The sequence below is a fragment of the Dermacentor andersoni genome, chromosome 8, assembly GCF_023375885.2.
Source record: "Dermacentor andersoni chromosome 8, qqDerAnde1_hic_scaffold, whole genome shotgun sequence".
In the NCBI taxonomy this organism is placed as follows: domain Eukaryota; kingdom Metazoa; phylum Arthropoda; class Arachnida; order Ixodida; family Ixodidae; genus Dermacentor; species Dermacentor andersoni.
In genome coordinates, this window is record NC_092821.1 from 74,809,641 (window position 1) to 74,832,022 (window position 22,382).

At 44.0% G+C, this 22,382-nt stretch overlaps 1 protein-coding gene across 1 annotated transcript in view; it reads left to right on the forward strand.

Annotated features, from left to right (window-relative positions):
- Window positions 1–15,892, forward strand: part of LOC126538840 (pseudouridine-5'-phosphatase-like) — a 30,130-nt gene extending 14,238 nt beyond the window's left edge. Inside the window, exons 3-4 of the mRNA XM_050185562.2 lie at window positions 2,796–3,028; window positions 13,659–15,892. Coding sequence (XP_050041519.1) covers window positions 2,796–3,028; window positions 13,659–13,844 — 419 coding nt within the window. The 3' untranslated portion in view covers window positions 13,845–15,892. The remainder of the gene's footprint in view (window positions 1–2,795; window positions 3,029–13,658) is intronic.
- The last annotated feature ends 6,490 nt before the right edge of the window (window positions 15,893–22,382 follow it).

Consider the following 22,382-nt stretch of genomic DNA (forward strand, 5'->3'; position numbering starts at 1 on the left):
GTATGCAACGTCACCACTCCCCTGGCTGGATTGCAGGATACTTGAATTTTGGAAAAGGTATTCGGACCCTTCAGATAGAATTTACTCGTAAACTAAGTCTTTTATTGGCACGAAACAGGCATTGTGAGATTTCTGGAATGGTATTTAAACAGTCCACGTCGACTTAGTATTTGTCTTTAGTGTCCCTTTAAAGAAAAGAGGTAAATTGACAGTATTTGTCAACCATAGTTAGTACGGGGTTTTGATGTGAACCATTGGCTGCCAGTGCAAGTGTTGTGTTAATGGTACGTGTTTGTGTCTCAAATTTGCTCACATTGTAATCAGTTTCCTTCTTTGATCCCATTTGTATTTTCTTACTAGCATGTTACTATAGCTCTTCAATTGGAATTATGCCAAGGATTAGAAAAGCCTGGAAAATAAGCACTCTTCTGAATTACGTCTACTGTATTTACATGATTACATCGCGCCCCTCGATTCTAACGCACAGTTATATTGCTGCCAAGATATTTTTAACAAGAATTGCCTTGGTGCCGATTGTACCACACACATCAAGTAACAAAACCTGAGTTGATGCGTACGATGTTGAAACAACTTTGTGGAACATACAAAGGTACACAAACGCGCACACAGCTGAATCTTGACCACTAGTCACTGTCGGAGTCCAACAACAACTCCTTTTCGCTGTCCCCTTGACCACAGAAAGTCATCTTCAGCTCCATCTAATCCATTATAAATGACACACATACAGCAAACTGGAAAGTGGCGATCGCAAACCAAAGTGGCAGTCTGACTAGCTACCTTGCATTGAGCTTCCTTTTTTAGTAAGAACTGGTTTCGTTTTTGATTTTGAGTAGAATTATGATTGTAATGCGCATGCAAATCTGAATGTGCCTTTTATTCAAAAAAAGTTTGCGTTAGAATCATGCAGATATAGTAGTTACCTCGTGTTTATGAAAGTGGTAGCGCCCCAAACTAAGGAGCAGTAATTAATAACCGAGTAATACATAGCATTATATGAAATACTTTTGATGCATTGAGGAAGGATGTATAAGAAGCTTGATAATGTACCTGGTACTTTTGACACCGTGTCCGCGACCATTTGTACACAGTTATTCCTGGATAAATGTTCTTCAAAAGAACATGCCTAGACTTTTTACGATTGGACCAACTTTTACAGCAAAGGAGTCTGTTTTTAGTGCCATATTTGTATCAGATGTTAGCTTATTATGTAGTCTAGAAAAGGACGGCTTTGGTTTTCTGAAAGTTTATAAGTAATTAATTAGATTAGGACCGATTTCGTAGTAGCTTTAGAACATTCATAGCATTTTCTTTAGTTAGATGATGTTCGGTGCACTAAAAAAATAAACTAGTGCCGTCAGCATAAATTATAAAAGTTAAAGAGTAATAAATAAGGACAATGTCAATAATGTATGGAAGAAACAGCAGTGGTTCTAAATTATTCCTCGGGGCAGCGATGCATTTCAGGTCAGATAAATTGCCAAAATACCAGGTTCATTACCACTTATTGATAGTGAGAGATGATATGACCTAATTACTGAGAGAGAAATGCCACAGAATTCGTAAAAATCAAGTTTAAAAAATGATTTTCCTTGGTTTATGTGGTCAAATGACTTAGAAAAATCTATGAAAATTCCGAATGTGAGTTCTTTGCATTCAGTGGAATTAAGTGCTAGTTCTCTATTATAATTTCAATAAATCAGTCATAATTTATTCTCAAATGCACAGCAAAAGTTCCTATAAATTGAGCCTATGCATGCCCAAAATACAGTACCTGGCACCTATACATGCCTGAAATGACAGTTTTAGTGGCTGAACTTCCGGGCTATACTAATTGTCACTTGTGATCTAGAACACTGAACATTCGTGGGCTCTAGGCAGTTGAAGTGGCCTGCAGGCAGTTAAAGTGGAAGCATTTTGCATACCTGTATATTTCAGAAATTTTTTTTTAAACATAATTAACATTTTCTGTACTTTTCAATAGACTTTGCTTTTCATAAATTATATAACATATATCATGTCCTAACATGTGTTTTTAGAATGTATATATTTGGAAAGTACATATTTTAGCTGTCTATCGATAGATAGCCTGCTATTTAACACAGGTTACAGTAACAGCTTCAATAAAAAAATCATTTATAGAAGGGCCATTTGTTCTCACGGTAAGGAAAAGAGTTAAGGCTGTCTACATTAGTTCAGTGGACTGCACAGGTGATTTTCTCCCCTCACCTTAAAGCCATAGGGTTCCTTGCATGCATGTGAACGATCTCATGCGAATTATCCTAATGTGAAGGATTGTGCCTACAACTCCTTGCATTTGCTCTGCAACTCCCTGCATTTGCTCAAACCTCTTTCGGCCTCTTCTTCAATTGGGGGAGGGAAGCTGTAGTTGTACTGATCACCGCCAAGTATTAGGTGATGTAAAAGAAAGAGATGTGCAACTAAACAGCACCTTGCACACACTAGTCCCATAAATATTAGCCCATCTCTGTCTAACTTCCTGGACTACACTAAGGTCTCTGTAAACATTGCCAAAGTTTTCTTTTCACGATTTTTTTTCTTTCACATTGTGGTTTAGGTGTGACATCAGGTCGCAGCATTTTTTTCTGCTGTACCATATTAAGTAAGAGGCAATGTTAGGGTTTTGGCATGTTTTTCTATTCTAGGCTAGGTTTAAGCCACTAAGTATATTCCTGCCAATAGAACTTGGAGTGAAGAGTGATCACTGAGAGCGGGAGTCAGTCATTACAGCTGCACTTGGCGCACTGCAATTACAGGGGCCGAGCGGCTCGTGAATCACCTCCACCAGTGTGGGGTGCCCATTGCCGTGGCGACCAGCTCCAAACGGGACTCGTTTGTGCTCAAGACCAGCTGCCATGGAGAGCTGTTTGCCAAGTTCCACCACATAGTGTGTGGCGGGGATGATGCAGAAGTGCCAAGGGGCAAGCCACACCCAGACATCTTTCTCGTGGCCGCTGGAAAATTTGAGAATGCACCTCCACCTGAAAAGGTACGTTGCTGAAGCATGGAGAGGTAGACTTGCTAGTTTCTTTTCTTGTTTCTGGTAGCTTTTTGGTAGGGTTCGAGGAGGAGTAGGTTGCATGTGTGATTGAGTGACTGACCGATCAGCATCCTGACTGACTTCTCACAACTTCCTGAAGTCCTAGTTCTGCCACGGTGTGAAGTCTACCAAGTCTTCGCAAACGCTTCACTATATCCAGTGCAATTCCTCTGCTGTACTCAACCATTTTCATAGGATTCACTACATTCAGAAAATCTATACTCCTGTGCTCTAGAGCCATCATGTCCATTCTGTGTTCCTATATGCTGTGCCCGCTCTACCATCTCCGGTTTCTGATGGCTCGGTAAAGCCGCGTTGTTGGACGTTATTACAGTGGTACCCAGGTTGTATGACTTTCTTAGGACCGCGCGACGTCATATAATCCAACCAACAAAAATTGTCTATAATAGATGGTTTTGAACAACAAAATTGCGAGAAGCTTCAATTTAAGCTTTAGGCTAATTGTAGCAGGACTCTGGAACCAAAACCGCCAAAAAAGTAAATGCAAAAGGAATATGGCAGTGCAGGTGCCGATCACGCTTAATCGAAGGAATTAGCATACCGTGTACCGCGATCCGCACCCATCAGCATGCATATGTTGTTTGCTCACCTAAACGCTTTTAAAACGTTGGTCAGTTTCCTACAGACTTTCTTTGAGCCACTCAGCCAGAGCCGCCTCTTGAGCACAGTGACGTCCTTAAGGAGGTCATCTGCGGCGTTGCCTACACAGACGAACCTCCAAATGTTGTCAATGCTACATAGCACATCTGCGAATGTAGGCAAGACATGGCAGCAACTGTGGCGTCGTCCTCATCCAACATGGCAGGCAGCAGCACCAGCATTAGGCAATGTTTCCTCACATGTCCGGACGACCTGCATGAAGCCGGAAACCCAATAAAGAAATGTGTGAGAACTCTTGTGTGCTCACAGGTAGACAGAAACCTCCGAACTGCGTGCATAAACACACGTGTACAATACAATCTACATGCCTTCCGGTGGCACCTTTGCACGTTCTCTCACGCTTTCCATTCATGTTGGGGTGGTCTTCTCGGGTGATCACTTTCGGAGGTGGGTTTGCTTCCGTCAGATTTGGCACTGAACGCATCGGCCGACGGCGCTGTACACGGCGCAGTTTAGGAAACATACGCATAAGTGGGAGATGGTTGTCACGGTAAGAACAATGTACAGTCAAACGCCTATACAGAAAAATTACCTGTCTAATGAAGGATTTGTTACGTCCCTGCCAAATTTCCATATTTCATACGTATTGTGAACACCTGTAGAATGAATTTGCCTGTACAACACAGAAATCCCCGGTCGCTGGTTTGTTGGTTTACAACACATGGCACGGCGCAGTGCCGCTACTGTGCTCCACAGATGTCGCAAAGGTGAGCTCTATGCTAGTGCCAATGGCAGCACTAGCAATGCACGTGGGTGTGCCAATGTCTGAAGTACAGTCCTGCTGCACAACTCCAGGAATTACTCAACTCGTAGGCTGCTTGTTGTAGCGTATCACTGGGTGTGATGGCTGATGAATACGTCACACTCGATGACAACGTGATGATGTAGTCGTATCTGATGACTGGACGTCTTCAAAGCCAGCTATGACGAAAACAACACGAGTGTCAATGAATGCAATAGTGATGAAGATTCTGTAAACAAGCCAGTGATTTCGACGGCATGGGAAGTGACAGCGGCATTCGACCATCTGCAACTTTACCTTGTGTAGCTCCTACATTTTGCCATGGAGCATGAACCTAAGTGCAATAAGATTGCCTGCAATCGCACATTTTGTCGGACAAAGTTTGCACAATATAATTACTGCCTTATTTTGCCGAGTCACTCTTTAATTCATGTGAAATAAGTTTCCTTTTGTTGAACGTGCTTAGCCTTCTCTAGTGTGAGTGGTACGGTGCGTGAAGTGACCTGTATAACAAAGAATTTTGGAGGTCCTGAGCACTTGTACAGACGTTTGACTGTAGCTAGTTCTATGCTCGGTTAATCCTATGTAAAACAATGTGGTTGTGTGCTACAGTGCTGCTTCTCACACTTCATGCTCTATGTCTATCATTCAACTACTTCAGCTTGACTACGTCACAAAGAGACATGATGATAGAAAATAGTGTAGTTTCAGACACTGTGCCAACAGGATATGCTCAAATTTTATTTGTCAGCTATGAGCCCATACGAAAAGTGGTTAAGTTTAAAGTTTATAAACAATTCTATCATGCTTGTTTTGTTGCTCATCATAGTTTAAGTACACAGATACTTTGACACTGCTAGAATTTCTTGGCACAAGTAGTCATATCACAGTGTAGAGGCAGTTCGCTGCTAAGACAAAGACTATTGTGAATGCATTATGATTGAGGGCGTAATTCGGCAACGTGTGAGCAGAGCAAGAATGCTAGAGAAACACACAAAAACAAGCCCGATGCTGGCAGTTTCATAAGTCACATTTCTTGAAAAATCAGTTTTAGGCACGCAGTATAAATCTGCCTTGTCTCTCGTTGCACACAACTATTTCTAAAGAAGCACTCAGTCATGAGCACCACTCATGTATCAGCTTTAACGATTCACAAATGTGTCAACACAAGGTGTGCACTCTAAAACAAACACATACACACGAAATGAACAACTAGGGCATCTTGTCAGGCTGTTCCAATGCTGGAAAAATAAGCCAATTGTGTCACACATGTATTTGTTTTGTTGCATCGTTTTTCAGCATTTTATGCTTGGAGGCAGAAATTGAAGTGTGCTCTTTGCGTTAATTTTAGGTACTCACTTAAGCAAGCTGCAGCTTGAAATATGAACGACTGCACAGTGCAGCTAGGCACGAGCCATATTCATATGTGTTTTAACTACATCTTCTATTTCCTAGCCTTTATTGCACGGCAGTGGTGATTCTGCCATGTTAAGCTTAATAGTGGCAGACACTATGAAGGTGAAATGATTGGTCAGGAGCAGCAGAAGTAGGAATTCTCAAACATATAAATGGTTAAGGACTTCACTACACTATATGAAAAAATACCAGCACATCCCATGAACGCAATCTGGCTCATCCTGCTATTTAAACAGTGTATGTTTATTAACATACTTCTGCATGCAGCTCACCACATTTACAGTCTGTGCTTATTGTGACACAAATATCCTGTTGCACAGATGCAAAAGCTAATTCGGCCGCAGCCGTCTAAAAGTGGCCTTTTTTGTTAACATCTACATCCTAAGTGCAGTTATTAATAAAGCAAAAAAAAACATTTGAGCTTGCTTTTAAGTAATCTCACAAAGCACAGCTTAGTGTTCAAAGGACTCGCACTTTCCTTTGCTGCCCTGATATTTAGCAGTGTTTGGATGTAGTTAGCCACTTGCCTTTATTCTCTAGGTGATCTCCAGATGACGTCACCGTTCCGTTAAACAATGCAGGGATTAAGGCATGAACAATTTTTTCCCTCGGAACTTGCAAGATGCCTCTCACAGTATGCAGACATGACTTTAGACAACTGATGTCTGTGGGTAGTCACCAATATCACCCTGTGAGATGCTTTAAAATCTGTCCATCGGCACAACTTGGCAGACGTGAGGTTCAGGTTTTGAACTCACAGGGACCTGAAAATTTCTTCTAATTAAGAAAAGTTTAAATTAGAAGGAGGACTTGTTCTTGAAGTACTCGTGTACCATAGCATGATGCACGAACGATGCCAGTCGTGAAATATCCCGGCACGCATGCACACAGCTAGCGAGGACCACAAAACTGCCCACACCAGCCAACGCTTGCTTCCCGATAGCGGCAGAAAATGAAACTTCAGGGAGAGGGCTAAGCTGATGCCAGGCCAGCACGAAGGCACGTGCATGCAGAGACCATCGAAGGTGAGAGAGTTATGAGGGGTTGAGAGGCAAAGCGAAGGGAGTGCATTTGTGAGGAGGGGCGGGAGGGAAGCGGATTTGCTTTCCCGCCATTTTGATGGATGGCGCTAATTCCTTCTGCCACCTAAGACTGCCACGGCAGAGTTGCCTCCGCTGGGCTGGGCCTTCGTCGCTGCTTCCCTCTGCGTGCTCGCAAGCTTTTTTCGTCTGCTGACAGATCAGCACTGCGTTTATGTTCTTCGTCTTGCATTCTTATCACATCATGTCTTATGAAGATGACGAAGTCATTGCCACTGATCATAATCCGTTTGGTGTTCTCCCTGATGTTGTGGTGTCACCGCATGCAAGAGATAAGGAGAATGAGTTACTGGGTGTCAGCTTCGCGTCCTTTTATTCAGGGTCCATCTTGTACAGAATCGGATGTGGCGCACTGTCTCCAACAACCTTTCCATGGGGTTGTCTTGGTTTAGACTCATCATTGTAAAAACAAAGTAACAGTTTGGCTCGAAAGGCAAAGCATCAATTTCGATAGCAAATTTATGGACAGCTATATGAAGCCGTATAAACTTGTAAACATAGGCATACTAAGTTAACAAGCATGGTGCCATGCACACGCAAGCAAACATGAACATATCTCACTCGATGACCACGGAAACTTGCTGTCAAAAGGCTGGCGTGAGGAAACGCGGCAGCAGCAGCGAGTGAAGTGACATTGGTGCTGTGTATCACATCAACGAAAAGTGAGCACCGAGAACACATAGCACACACAAAGCTACGAGCCGCCAACAAAGATTGCTCTCAAGATACGACAATGCACAGCTGTCACATGTGCAGTTGCTGCCAAATTAAACACACACACACACACACACACACACACACACACACACACACACACACACACACACACACACACACACACACACACACACACACACACACACACACACACCCCCGCCATGGTGTCTCACAACTTTGGGTGTCTCACACACGATGGAAGATAACATGCTTCCTCCCCGCTCAATCTCTTTTGCATGGGTGAGATTGAGCCGCGATCGTCGACTCCCCTAGGGTGCGTAAAGGGGAGCGTAGGGCACATGGCGATGGTGTTATCGCCTTCAGACTTCATACGGAACCTCACACGTGACGTTGCGGGGTCTCTCCTTAGCATTTCCTGTATGGTAGGGTCAGAGCAATGCTGGTCGGGGACACGGCCACGTGATTTGGCATGCTGCTGAGAGCATTGTTGGAGCGCATTACATTCGAATGAATCGTCACAAATGCCTGCGCGTTCAAATTACTGGGCATTTCCGCCCATGGGAATAGTACACATAACTTTGACGGGAGCACATTGTCAGTTTGAATAAACTGGAAGTGCGAATTAAATAGATTCTACTTTAATAGACATCGAGCAGTTTCACTGTGCTTGCAAAGTGTGCATTTGAGACCAGTCATCCTGTTTTTGTGTGAAGTTCTGTAAAGATAGAAATAATGAAGCCATAAGATATGTAGAAGCATGACGTACAAAGCCAAAATTTTGTCAGAATTAATGTTATAAATAAATAAAGTGGAGTTTAATACACATATGCAGAAACATACCTAGCAAGGAACGTGATACTCGAGGTAGCTTCCCTGAAAAGTCATGTCATGCAGCAGGTGCGTTGCCCCTTGCATTGAGATGCACAAGCAGGGAGTGTGGATCACGGACATTGACACTATAAGAATAGCCTTGATTACAGTGCCAGTTTCCTTGTTACACTAAATCACAAATGCATTCATTATAAGTATGTAACCTAAACTTACGCCCTATAGGAAAAAGCTCCTTTACGATTCCTCTCAAGTGCACCTAATACAAATTTGGCAGTCCATGTGTATTGTACACTGATGCATGTGTATGAACATGCATGCATGACATTAGATGTGTACACACGCTTTTTAACGTATGCCTTGGTTTGTGCGGTGTTTTTGACAGTGCCTTAACAGACAGTAACTTTCGAGGATACACGTTTATGGAACCAACAACCCGATCTCAAGCAAAACCATATCGCTGTAGGAAGTGCAGATTTTAGCAATGGCCGACAGAGTTTGACACATTCAAAACTTGCTGATTGTAATGCGTCATTTTCCGTGTTGCACACAAAGAAAGTCAACGATAACAAGCACAAGCTGTGCGTTTTTACTCATCGGCGCGTACATCTAGGCTGCAAACGTAGTGCTGTGCCAGCAGCAGATTTCGAAGGGGGCTTCGTTCCCCTGAAGCAAGGTGACTGCACTCTGCCAAAGCCTTTGAACTAGTCAAAATGTACAGATTAAAACCTGTCCCTCAGTGGCAGCAGCCATCGAAAGCGCAATGTCTAAACTGGCCAAGATATTGCCAGTGAAACAAAACTAGTGCAAGCTTGCGTAAAACTGCGCAAAAAAAACGTAACCCATTTTGTCGTTTTACCTCCATATAATTTGAATTGGCATACCAAACCACGACATCATGTAACAGATCAATGTCAATAAACTGCTGATGACGAAGAGTCAGCTGAAGCAGGAGCCATTGATAAAAGCGATGTGCCGCAGTATCTAAAAAAGACAAGACTATAAAGAGCAGCTTGTTTAATTTATGCGTGATACAATGTTAAGGAGCAGTCTTCATTGACTTCAACAAAATTTTGTTTTGCACGAACGTATGCGCCCCGGGCGTGGCATGCAACAGCGCGAATGGCAGCCGCATGGTTGATATAATGTTTAGGTCAGTAGATGCACTTTATGTGCTTCATGCTGGAAGGCACTGCGGTTTATTTTTCTGCCCTCTGTGGTGATCATTGGAATGTTAGGTTGTGCAGGGCCTGAAAAGCGTGGAAACCAGTCAAAGCTTTCTGCATGCAAAGGGGCGCTCTACCCTTCCTGTCTGAAGGAGCGGCACCGCAAGGCAGCTTGCCAAAGGCTGGGGGTGCCTCTCACGCATCCATTGTTGGTTTTACAGCTTCGCATAGGTACAGTGAAACCTCGTTAAACCGTAGTTGGCTGGAGCTCGGAAAAAGTACATACTAAACGGTAGTACTGTTTTACCGAAATAGCATGAGATCGACCACTTACCTATCAGAAACGGAACTCAGAGAGAGTGCGATGAAAGGGGAAAAAAACATGCAGCATTTATTCACTTCGCGCAACAAAAGTGTTATTTTCGTTTGATGCCATGGCGGCCTAGCAGCGACGACAGCGGCCTTAAACTTACTGAAGCTGTGAGGCAGCTTTTCAGCCAGCCCCCCCTCTTTTCGGCAAACACTCGCATGGCAGATTCCTCATTGGCGTTACGTATTCTCCATGCATGTGCACGGTAGCGCTGCAGAAGTCACAGGGCGCCTTTTTCATTGCAGGGTGCTGTTCTCGTCGTGACGATTGCATTCATGAGGCTGACGTAACGCGCAGCTTCTGCCACTGTCAGGCCTGAATCGCCTGTGCTGTAGCTTTCCGTGTTGTCCTCATCACTCTTGCTAGCCAGCACTTCGGCAACAACAGAGGCAACGATGGTGAAAAGTCGAACCGCATAGCCGACATCTGTTCGCGGTCGCAGCAGCGCTGCCGAGCAACTTCGCACTCCAAATGCCACACACCATCGTCAACAGCAGATCCCTGTTGCGTGCCAGCGCCGACTTCTTCGTGTCACGTTCGATAGCACAAACAATGTCTAATTTTTCTTCTATGCTGAGCATCCAGTGTTCTTTTCATCCAAGCTTAGCCATGATGCGAGTCCTCGCTTACACAACGCCACAACGCTCTCTGGCACGCTGCCGAAATGATGTTGATGTAGATGTTGCTTCATGCACAAACGCACAGGGTGCTTAGAGGCCGTTGTTCCGATCTCTGAGGCTTGTTGTTCTGCCAGGCCGCCCGATGAAGGCAACGCACCGCCGTTTTTGTGCGACAAAAAGTGGAAACACTACGTGTTAACCGATACGTACGCAATAAGCTGGTACGGTTTATACGGATACAAAACACATTATGTTCAATGGCCGCTGAGTCGGGATTTGACTTTACTACTTTTAAAACGAAACTACTGTTTAAGCGGGTACGGTTTAACGAGTATTTATTGTACTCGTAGGAGACAAGACATGCGTAATCCTGCATCTCTAAAGGTTGTTCTTAATGCATTGTCTCTATGGGGAGTTCGCGGGGACTGCACTAATCTATCGTAAAAACCGGGATGTCGCGAAATCACAGATCACATAACGAGAGTTCCACTGTGGTGGTATGTTATTGCCTATGCCTGCATCCAGCTGCATGTTCTCGTCGATACTATGGTCATGCAGCTGCTTCGGAGCTTTGACGCAGGCTGCATTGCTGAGGGTTCTTTGACACTTCATACCAGCCATGAAATTGTTGGCCTACATTGGCTTTTGCGGCTACCACACAAGAACCGTTCACAGTGTAAAGGAATCATCCTTATCTAAGCGGGCAAGCTCACTTGACATCTCTCAGGAGGCGCAGTTCATCTCGGAAATTGCCTAAGAGAGAGAATGTAACCCAGAGTTCTGAAGAAGCTATCTGCTAGTCAGCTCTCATTTAGCATTCATATATTTAACAGCAATATATTCGCCGTGAGGGATGCCATAGCGGGGTACTCTGTATTAATTTCTACCATCTAGGGATTTTTAACATGTGCCCAAAGCACGGTATACAAGCGCTATTGCATTCTGTCTTCCATTACATGAGGCTACAGAAGGCTGCGACACTGGGCTAAGTTGGTATTCTCTTGCAATGGGAACAGTGTGAAAAAAATGATTGAGGTAGACACAACATGAGAACTGTGTTGCATGCTCAATTCTCATTTTTATTGTGCTTTTCCCACCACAAGATAAGTTAGGTTGTCATGGCAGGGATTCTGTTTACAGATGTCCTTGTAGACAATTTGGAGAAGTTTCAAAAACTCCCACTTGTCACTTTTGTTCCCCAATAATGTAGCAATGTAACCTCTTGCAATAATATCTTTTGGCATTTTAGGTACTTTAAATAAAAAACCTGTGACATCGTGCTCTGCAGCAGGTCACTGTGGCTGCAGATCCAGTGTCTGAGATAGCATTCACCTTCGCGGGGTGTCTCCTTCAGGAAAATCCTGGGGCTTTCTGAGAATTTGTGACTTCTAGAAAATTCAGGGGGAAAAAAACTAATTTTGCACTGGAGTTGCTTTGAATCGGGGAAATTGGTGCATACGGTGGTTATAGCGAAGCTAGTGGCATGCCAGAAGCAAGTGAGGTTTTCAATAGAATCTGCGCAGTGCACAAATATAGTTGTGCCTTTTGTTGGTTTTATGAGTGTGAGACTGGCCGGGTTGGTTGGAATATCCTGAAATTCACAATTCAGCCGAATGTGATAGTGCATTTCACCTTATACAGTATACAGTTTGCTGGCTGTAGTTATTGAAAGTTATGGGTGGGCATAGTAATTTGGTTAGCTATAAACCACCATTTCTTTTTTTCCTTGCGCCTGAATCTCCGGTGTCGTAGACTGACAGGAAACGTTCATAAAAGCAGCCACGAGGAACGAGGAAAAATCAGAGAATTTGAAAGTGCCAATGTACTAGACACTAAGCTTCGAAGCCCTTAAAAAGTTTGCTCGTTTCGGTTCAACTTATTCATTGCATGTACAGTTAAATCTTGTTATAATGAACTTCAGGGGACCGAGATAAATTGTTCATTATTCTGAAAGATTGTTATGGTAAAAGCCCCAAAATTAACCATTCCACCCATCAGCCTATCAGTTTATAAGGTGTCACCGAATGGGCTATCCATGAAAACATTGCTGTTGGCTCTCAGCACATGCTATTGCTGTTTTCCATAGATTGCCCCGCCACGCACCACCAAAGCATCGTATAATATGAGTGATGCGCGCAATACAGACGCTGACACCGAGAAAACTACCGACAAAAATGTAGCTCCACGTCACCTCCAAAGCACAGTGTTTCTTGCTTTTCGTTTGTTTTTCACATTTTTTGCCATGGACACTACAACTGTCTCACTCAAGGCGGACACCTTAACTATGTCAAAGCACAAGCGCATGCACGCGACACCTTCTGGAAAGCGCACAGTGCGACCGTGTGGCATCCTGGCGAGTACAGAGGTTACATTTCACTGCGGGTGTAGCTAGTACGGCCACAGAAAGAAGTACAAAAGAAAGAGACGTGCGCAGAAAGAAGGGTGAAAGAAGGAAGAGACGTGCCTCCATTGTTAGGGGACACTTTTCTTGGTGGAGCGTGTGCATGGAAAACCTAATGTGTGGTCGTCTCCGCTTGCCCGCATTCTTTCTTTCTCGAGTGCTGTCTCGGGTCTTCAAAACCCATGTGGAACCCACGTGGAACGCATGCGGAGCCCATGCACCGTGACGTCAGCACTCTGTTTTGCTAGCCTACTGTTTCGGCTGCCGTAAAGGATACACCGAAGTCTAAGAATCCCTAGATTTCGGAATATTAGTTCGTAGTGCTAAGGCGTTAACATCACAGGGAAACTGAATAATGATCATTATTCTGAAAAGTTTGTTATTCTGAAGTTCATAGTACTGAAATATTTTTACATTGAAACTATAAGAAGTCAGCAGGGTATTTCTGAAAAGTTCGTTAATGTGTCCGTAGTAACGAGGTTTCACTCTAACACAAGTACAATTAGGTGCGCTGTGCAGCCTGCCTAGCCCTTTTCTTTGCACTTTCATTCCTAGATGCACCCTTTTGCCTTTGCAGGTTCTCGTGTTCGAGGACTCCCCCAATGGTGTGCTGGCAGCCGTGGCTGCTGGAATGCAAGTGGTCATGGTACCAGATCCACGTGTTGATGAGGACTCGCGCAAGAGTGCTACGTTGTGCTTGACCTCACTCGAAAACTTTAAGCCCGAGTTGTTCGGTCTCCCACCGTACAACCACTGTAACTGAGATAGATCATCTTCTAGTCTGTTCGTTGCATTGTTAGTTTTTTTTTTTTCGAGGAAGAGCATTTCACAATGAGAAACAATGATCTGTCTTTTGGGCCGTCTTTAGCTTCTGATATTAACATCAAGGGATATCAAAGTGCGGTGGTGATAGTCATGCTTAGTCTGTGCTGGGAACAGAATGCATTCTGTTGTACTGCTTGTCAGAGGAACGCCGGAGGCCACTGACAGGTTAAGAAAGCCTTGTGTGCATCACAGTAGCAGGGTTTGCTGTTTGCTCAGTTGCATTGTATGGACTATGTGATGAATTTGACGTGTGACTCTTTATTGCTTTAAATGTACGTAGGCAGACGTCAGCACATAGGAAATGGCATTTCCTCTTTTATATCTTATGTGGTCCTTCAAAGCTACAAATGCTGTCGCATTCATCTTTTTGCATCACAATTGCCACTCCTAGAGATCACTAGGACTAAAAGATACATGCCTTTTTTGCTGAGTTTAATGTGAATGAGTCTTTGCGTACCCCCGGCCACTTTCAAGATATTATGATTGTCATTTTGCGACATTTATACACCTTTAGGATCAGCCCAATTTACCCAGTGCATTTGCCTTCGGGATTACGTATTCATGTTTACAGAACCTGCAAATGAGTTCTATCATGCTGAATGATCTGGAGGTTGTCTAGTACCTTTTTCGTAATGTTTACAGATTTTTACTTAGCCTTTGATTTTGTTGATACTGTGTCAGATTTTACAGAAATAAATTCTCTTTGCAAAAAAGTTTTTAAATTGGTTGAACATGGGATGAAACAAGATTTCAAAAAATGCATAAAATAAATTGTAATTCTACTGGTGCCGCTCTCTTACACAGGCGCAAGACACCATATGCAGTCGAACGCTTTTATAATAAAGTGCTTGGTGCCTCTGAAATCATTCATTGTACAGGTGCACCGCACAGCTCCCAACAAAATTGGGACAGGATTCTTTTGTTATTCTAGTCATTTCATTGCAGAGGCATTCGTTGTCGAGGCACTCCACTGTGCATTCGAGTTCAATTAATTCAACACTAATGGTGCGAACGAAATTGGTCGAATTAAATAAAAATTTAGAAAAAAGTCGCAGTTCTGCCCCAAAGGCGAAGCATTGATTCCGATAGCAAATTATTAGACAGCTATATGCAGTAAGGTTAGTAGTCTTATCAGCTGCATAAACTACTGTAAACATTCACTTGCTAACTAAGTTAACAAGCACTGCTGAAGAGCATTTCACAATGAGAAACAATGATTACATCTCCAAGATGGAATCTTGGAGATGGAATCGCACATGCATTCCATCTCCAAGATGGAATGCATGCGGCCGCGCCATGCACAGCCGTGGTACAGCGGTTAGAATTTGGAGGTGTGACGAAGGAGCTGCCGCCTGCGTGCAATCGTGTGATGCGTGCCGTAGCGCTGGCTTTAGCTTTCACGTCAGCTCACTGTAGTGCTCATATACATTTTATGTTAGTGGCGTCTTACTTTTTTGCCCTTTTTTACACTAGCAGGCGAGTTGTCGAGCTATCGTGTGTAAAATAATAAGCCATTTATCATCTAAGCAGTTTTTCTTTGATTCCTAAGCACCGAGTACGGCGTTTGCTCTGCCTGAGCTGTGATGGGCTGACGCTAACCGTGCGGCTACCGCAGCTCATTACGCCACGGTATTAGAAGAAACCTAAGTGATTTTTCAGTGTCTCTATTTTTGATGCGACTAAAATAATAGTTCTTTGCAGTGGTTTATAACTTGTAGCTGCCGACCTAAGCATTATAAGTGATGGTTAAGTGTTACTCATTTACGCTTAAAATAAGTGAAATTCTATGAAAACTAGTTAGAAGTAGATTTATTATTTGAGCATTTATTATAATAAGGGTGTCTCCATGGGCCGTCTGTTGACATAGCTCTACGAGGTTCCTTTCGTGTGGTCCTTCAAAGTTTCAAGGGCTTTTTCTTTTTGCTGGTTGATGTTTGTTCTTTGTTCAATGACATTGTGTAGAAATAAAGCCTTGTCATAATTAAATATGTATTTCATTATGTTGCTTGTGAGCTCTTGCTTGTAGGAGTCGCATCCAATTAGTGCAGTGCTTCTAATGTGATGGACAGCATGTTCCAACTGAACCACATAGTAAAGTATCCTCCAAAGCTTCAACATAACAGAGGAGCTCCCTTGAAGGATATAACAGCCCGCCCCAATCACTGAACAATGTGAAGGATGAAAGTCCTTGTCTGCTTCCTCGGCTGATGTGAGGACAACCTTGAAGCACTGATCTCATTTTGTTTGGACTTTGTGCCTTGCAACATAACCGGATATGTAATAAACTGCATGTAATAACCCTTGCATCACTAATCTGCTCAGGATAGATATGACAGTTGAGCTCTCTGGATGTTTCAAGCTCACTGGAGGCCTCTTCCAGTTTGCCAGCATCTATCAGAATGTCGAAATGACTTGCCACTTTGTTGGCTCCAACCAGTGACACTAGTGTGCCCCCTGAACTATTTCCTGTAATTGGTGCTTTAACTAGGTCAGAAACTGAGGCAGTTCACAGCAGTTCAAGAATTGTGCCGACGTTGGACGATCGTTGCACCCAGAGAACTGCCAAATTATGCCAAACAGTTTCTCAAGCAGGTCTTGACTCGGGCGAGAGGTTAGAAGGTACTTGAAGCCAACCTGCTTTGTGAGGTATGCCAAAAGCTCCAAGGTTGCGTGCAAGCTCGCACGTAGTCCCTGCGATGTGCCAGATGAAAGAAGGCTTTCTTTCAATGACCCACTAGACACTTCCCATCTGTTCACGTATTTCAAGGTGTCCTTTAAGATGTGTTCTTCTTTCGAGTTTGGCTTAAGACCACCTGATGACACTCTTGATGTTATGATGAGGATCAATTGGTGCATTAGGTCAACAAACTTTTCTGTCTGCTCACTGTAAGAACAGGCATCCAATTTGACATTTGTAGAAGAAAAGGCCACGTAGGACTCCTTCACTCAAAAGGTTGAAGGCAAAATTTACCTTCATTTTTTCAAAGTTGTTAGGGTTTACATGTACATTTGTGATTTTGGGCATCACTTTGAGCGTTGTAGTGCACTTGCCCAGAGACAAGTGCTGCGCAGAGTACTGGACCAGAACTCGAAGCTTTAAGTCAGTACTCCCACAGAACATCCGCGCTGAAGGTCTTGCTCGCATTATTAAGGTTCCTGCGGTCTACAAGGCTGCACAATAGACTTTAAGAATGCCGCCACCTTCTACCGCTCTGTAGTGTACGCGGTTTGTTCGTGCTCGTCTCTATTTCTCTCTATCTCCCCCTTCCACTCTCTTTCTCTTTTTATCACCCTTCCCTCCATGCTGGGTAGCCAACCGGAACTGCCTCTGGTTAACCTCCCTGCCTTTCTGTGTATCTTTTTCTCTCTCTCCTGTCTAATCCATAAGCTATTTTAATTGGTTTCACATCCACACGACCGTCTGGCGTCTTATAGCCTGCCTTTATAAAGCCATTTCAAATGCATTTCTTGAGGTGCAGAAAATCGGGAAAAAAAGAAGTGCCTGTCATCTGCAGCTGGGTGTACAGCTGATGGCTTAATGGAAGTTTCAGTTCCCTAAATAGGAAATTGGCACCACATAGCACGATTCCAAGATGCACTGTCAGAAGTCGCATAGTTCACCCGGAGGCCAGCATTCCCCGCAAGCAGAGTGGCTTCAGCAATTATTTTCAAAAGCAACGGTGCTTTGACATTGCCTCTGGAAGCAAATACACCAAGAATCTGGTGCCATCATCCAGAGATTGGTTGAAAGATAACGACCATACCATTATCGCACGCAACTGTTTTTTCAGTGTCAGGAATGAAAGGGCCCAAGTCAACAAATCCATCAATTTTGCCAGAGCCTCTTTCAATGACAAAATTCTCCACCAACTTCATCTCTTATATTATAAGCCCACCGTGATGCTCGAATTGAGTCATCCCTTCTGTTTTTCTTGCAATGGCAGAGAGAATATTACGGTTAAAACCAAATGCGCTCTCATACTGCCTTATGTATTTCCTGAGGCAGGTGGGGCCAGGCAATACTAGGATCTTCTCCCTTTGGATGTGCTCATAGAATCGTGGGTACGGATGTGCTCATAGAGTCGTGAGTACATAGAGGACGGGGCAGATATCTGAAGGCTTACGAAAAGGGTTCAACTTAAATTGAGGACGACGCAACGAGCTATGGAAAGAAGAATGATGGGCGTAACGTAAAGGGATAAGAAAAGAGCAGATTGGGCGAGGGAACAAACGTGAGTTAATGACATCTTAGTTGAAATCAAGAAAAAGAAATGCGCATGGTCAGGACTTGTAATGAGGAGGGAAAATAACCGATGGTTATTAAGGGTTACGTACTGGATTACAAGGGAAGGGAAGCGTAGCAGAGGGCGGCAGAAAGTTAGGTGGGCGGATGAGATTAAGAAGTTTGCAGGGACAACAGGGCCACAATTCGTAGATGACCGGGGTAGTTGGAGAAGTATGGGAGCGGCCTTTGCCTTGCAGTGGACATAACCAGGCTGATGATGATGATGATGATGAAGGTACTTACATGCGACACAGCACTTCTCATTTTCACTTGTTACTCCTTTACTCCTCTTGTGGTACAAGTTGTCATTCCAACATTCCAAGTTTCTGTTCGAACACGAAAGTGAAAATTCCACACTCAGTCCAGCTCCAGGGCAAACACACAGCTTGTCAGTCTCCTGCAAAAGCGATGCTGGATTCCTTGACTTGTCTAGCAAGACCTCAACACCACGTACAAAGACCATGTTTTGTCATGCCGTCGACATCATGAAACACAACCATCTGCGCGTGCTAAAGGCTCATATTTTTCCCAGGTAAATACAAGCTATAAGCCAAATGCAAAGGTTCCTCCTCATTGAAATGATGTCTTGCCCACTGGTTAGGTAGAAGTGGCAGGTTTAACCATTCAGAAATGCACTCGGACCAATCTTCAACGCTCTTCTACTACCACTACTTCAGCATTTTGACAAGGCGATTCGTTCATCCATCTTTTTCTGGATGATGAGGGTTGTGAACCTGACCTTTCCTGCGTCTTTCTTTTCTTCAGAACTGGCTTAGATATGTCAGCACGTTAGGAAAGTTCGTAGTCTTGCAGTACAACAGGCCTACTTAGATCTAAACACACCAGCTCACCTAGTATGACATGCTCGAAGTGCCACGACACAAACTGCTCTTCAAAATGGAGCTCACACACTGCTGCATTTTGGTCCAATATCTTGTCCACTCTTGATGTATTTGACTGCCACTGAATAAGCAGATTCACTTGTTTCGGCATGCCGAAAAGTGACAGTTTTCTTTTGCCGGACTTGTACCCTGTAGAGCACCTAGGAACGTAGCAGAGGCTTTGCCGCCAGCTCATCGTGCAAAACTGGACAGCAAACAGCGGAACGCAGATTTTCATAGAAACTATTTGAAAACACTTCAAAATCCCAGTACGAGCTACTAAGTGCAGTGACAGACAGTTGGACTCGCACAAGACTTTTTGCGAGCTGTTTCAAGTTCATCTGGTAGCTTCCCTGCATGCATATTCGCCTCGACTCTACATGTATTTAACGGCGAGTGACACCTAGCAGATGCATCGCCAAGTAGCACTGGCGCTTCTCGTAGTGGCCGCTTGGCGGTAATCACCGTTCAAAGCTCTAGCCACTGTAGCCGTGGCCAGAGTTGAAGCGAATACGCATGCTCCCCTGCCCCCCTTCCCCATACTAGCGCATGCACATTACACTCCCCCCTTGCACATGCAAAAAGTTGGGGCACACCCTTCCCTTGCAGGCCTTCCTTCCTTGCATGGGCGAAAGACAACACCGCACCAAACTGCCATCCTTCTCGGCTCGACATGCTTTTCCTCACACCTACAGCATACAGCACAAAGCCACGATCTTATCGCACTTGGACTTTATACGGAACCTCACAGCGAGGGCGGAATTTTTCTGGAGGTCCATATAACATATAATTGCTATCGCAATAAAATCTAAACATAGTGCTGATTCACTTGGCAGTATTTGCCCGACTCTAACATGCCCCCTAATCAAGCATTCAACCATGTTTTACGAGTTCAAAGTTGAAACATAATGTAAAAATTACAATGGTGTTCTTAAAGTAAGCATTGAACATGCACTGTCTTTTTAGCAGGAAAAACATAGCATGCCCTCCTATCCTGGCAAAAGAAAATGAAATCATTTCAGTTTTTCAATTTACTTCAGAGCAGAGGGCTAGCAGCCCCTCTTTCTTGGGGGGGGGGGGGGGTACTCACAGAGTTCCACATTGAAAACTTGGCACCGCGGAACTAACAGAACGGGCTCCCTTGCTGCCCTGTGATCGACGTTTATGCTTCAGAGAATGGCACTTTATTTACTTAATGTCCGTTGTCATCACTTTAACAGTGTCTATGAAGAACCGCGACATCTGGTCCCCCGTAATGTCCGTAGCATGTTTGATATTCTGCATTCATCAAGTGACTCTGCAACAATTTCAAACGGGATAGTTGTCCACATCTAGACTTCGCTAATTAGTCCTGTGACACATGCCATTCTCTGGAACACCAAGAGGACAATACACAACTTGTTGCTGCTAGCTTAATATCTAAAATAACTTATAGCTTAAATGTACTTTTGTAATAAAACTAAAAGCAGCGCGTCGTTGTTGCGCTATGCGCGAACTAGCTCTGCCGCCATCTATGGTCGTCATCTTGTGATAGTAATGACTGGCTCTGTCTGTAGGCTGTTCCGAATGCAGTTTTGGTTTTATTTGTCTCTAGTTTTATATTTAATTGCACTACTCAAGCAATTTCCTAATGAATTTCTCTTGGAAAAAAAAGACATGCGTGTTAAAATTAGGTAAATACTGTAATAATTCATTGTGAGCTACCGTTTTCCCTTTAAAATCTTCCCAAGACATGCCAAAAATAGGTGTATTCGATGAGGGACGATGCCTGTTCAGTGCATTCCCTGCACCTTAAGCGCTACCGAGAAGAACGCTACTGCTGTTGGCATCATAACTGTGGTCAGCATTATGGTCGGGTGTGTGTGTGATGACCAGCTAAGTACGAATTATTTTGCAAAGGCGAATTTCAGGATCGAAATAACCAAAGTTTGATCCCCTAGAAATGTATGGGCTCCAGCCAGGACCTTTGGTCGAGATCGAATTGAAGAATCAAAGTAACAGGAGATGAAATAACAAATGTCTGCCGCACTTAGAGGGGCATTTGTTTTAAAGACGTTTATTCAGAAAAGTTCCTCAAGGAGGTGGATCAGCAGTAGCAAAGTCACTGATCTAAAAACAATATTTTGCTTGTCAGTATTTGCTGTGCCATGTTTGTTGCTGCTTGTGTTCTGTTAAAGTGATGCACCATTAATAAAGCACATACCATGTATGTTGCATGGGGTGTGCCCTCAGGGCAGACTTGAAATTCTGGCAGAACCTACCTCGCGATGAATTTCTACATTAATGCGATTAGCATTGAAGCAGTTTAGCAAAACACTATGTTGCCACTGCAGAGATGCATCATGCACGAGGTGTGTATACAGTCAGGCTCCCCTCTCGCACTTTCCTCTGGGTGCATTCAGAGTGATATACTGATATAACTCTGAACTCGGAAACCAGACTCTTGCCGTGCCTTTCAAGTAGAAAATCTCGTTGCCTAACATAAGAATCTGATCTCGCCTGTCGTTTTCGCTGACACACTCATGCATCTGGAGCCAGTCTTCGACGTCAAGGTTGTCGGCACCTGTAAATGTGCCGGGGTCGCGGGGCTAAGCCAAGATGACAGTTGACATAGTGGTTATCGTCATGGTCACTGTTGCTGCAGCCTCTTCGTTAGTTGGCATGGTGGTAGCGGCCAGGCTACCTCTGCTCCAGAGCTACATCTTGCATTAGATGTACCGCTGTGATGCAGGTTTTTTTCCTTTCTTTAATGTTTCAGACAGTTCCCTGAGGTGGAGCCTCCAAGAACCGAATTAAGGACAAAGCTGTTTGTTGCAAAACGTACACAATGCTTTTAATGCAACTTGTGCAAAAAGGAATATATAAAGCAAACACTCAATGAAAATTCACAGCAAGAAACCAATACACTCAAAACTAGAACAGACAAAACTAGAACAGCTAGAACAGACAATATCTATACCACACGAGCTGGGGCAGACCATGAGTGTGATCGCAGGCAACAGTTCAACGTGGAGGGGCGGAGGCGAGGCAACGAAAGAAGCGGTGCTGGTCTCGCCAAAAGGTCGATGTGGTTGACCAACAAATGGGCGACCAGAGAGTAGCAATGCCGGCTTGGAGATGGGACACAGGCGGCCTGTTAGCACATGCAGATGGAGGCAGCGTTCTGGCCAGGCAGTTGGGCGCAAACTCAGGCCCGTAGCCTGACTGCTCGCACTCTGCCTGCAGGCGAAGAAGTTTGCCGGCCTCAGGCGGCACTCTGTAGTCCCGGGCTGTCCACAAATTGTCTCTGGTCTGACTAGCCCTGAAAGAA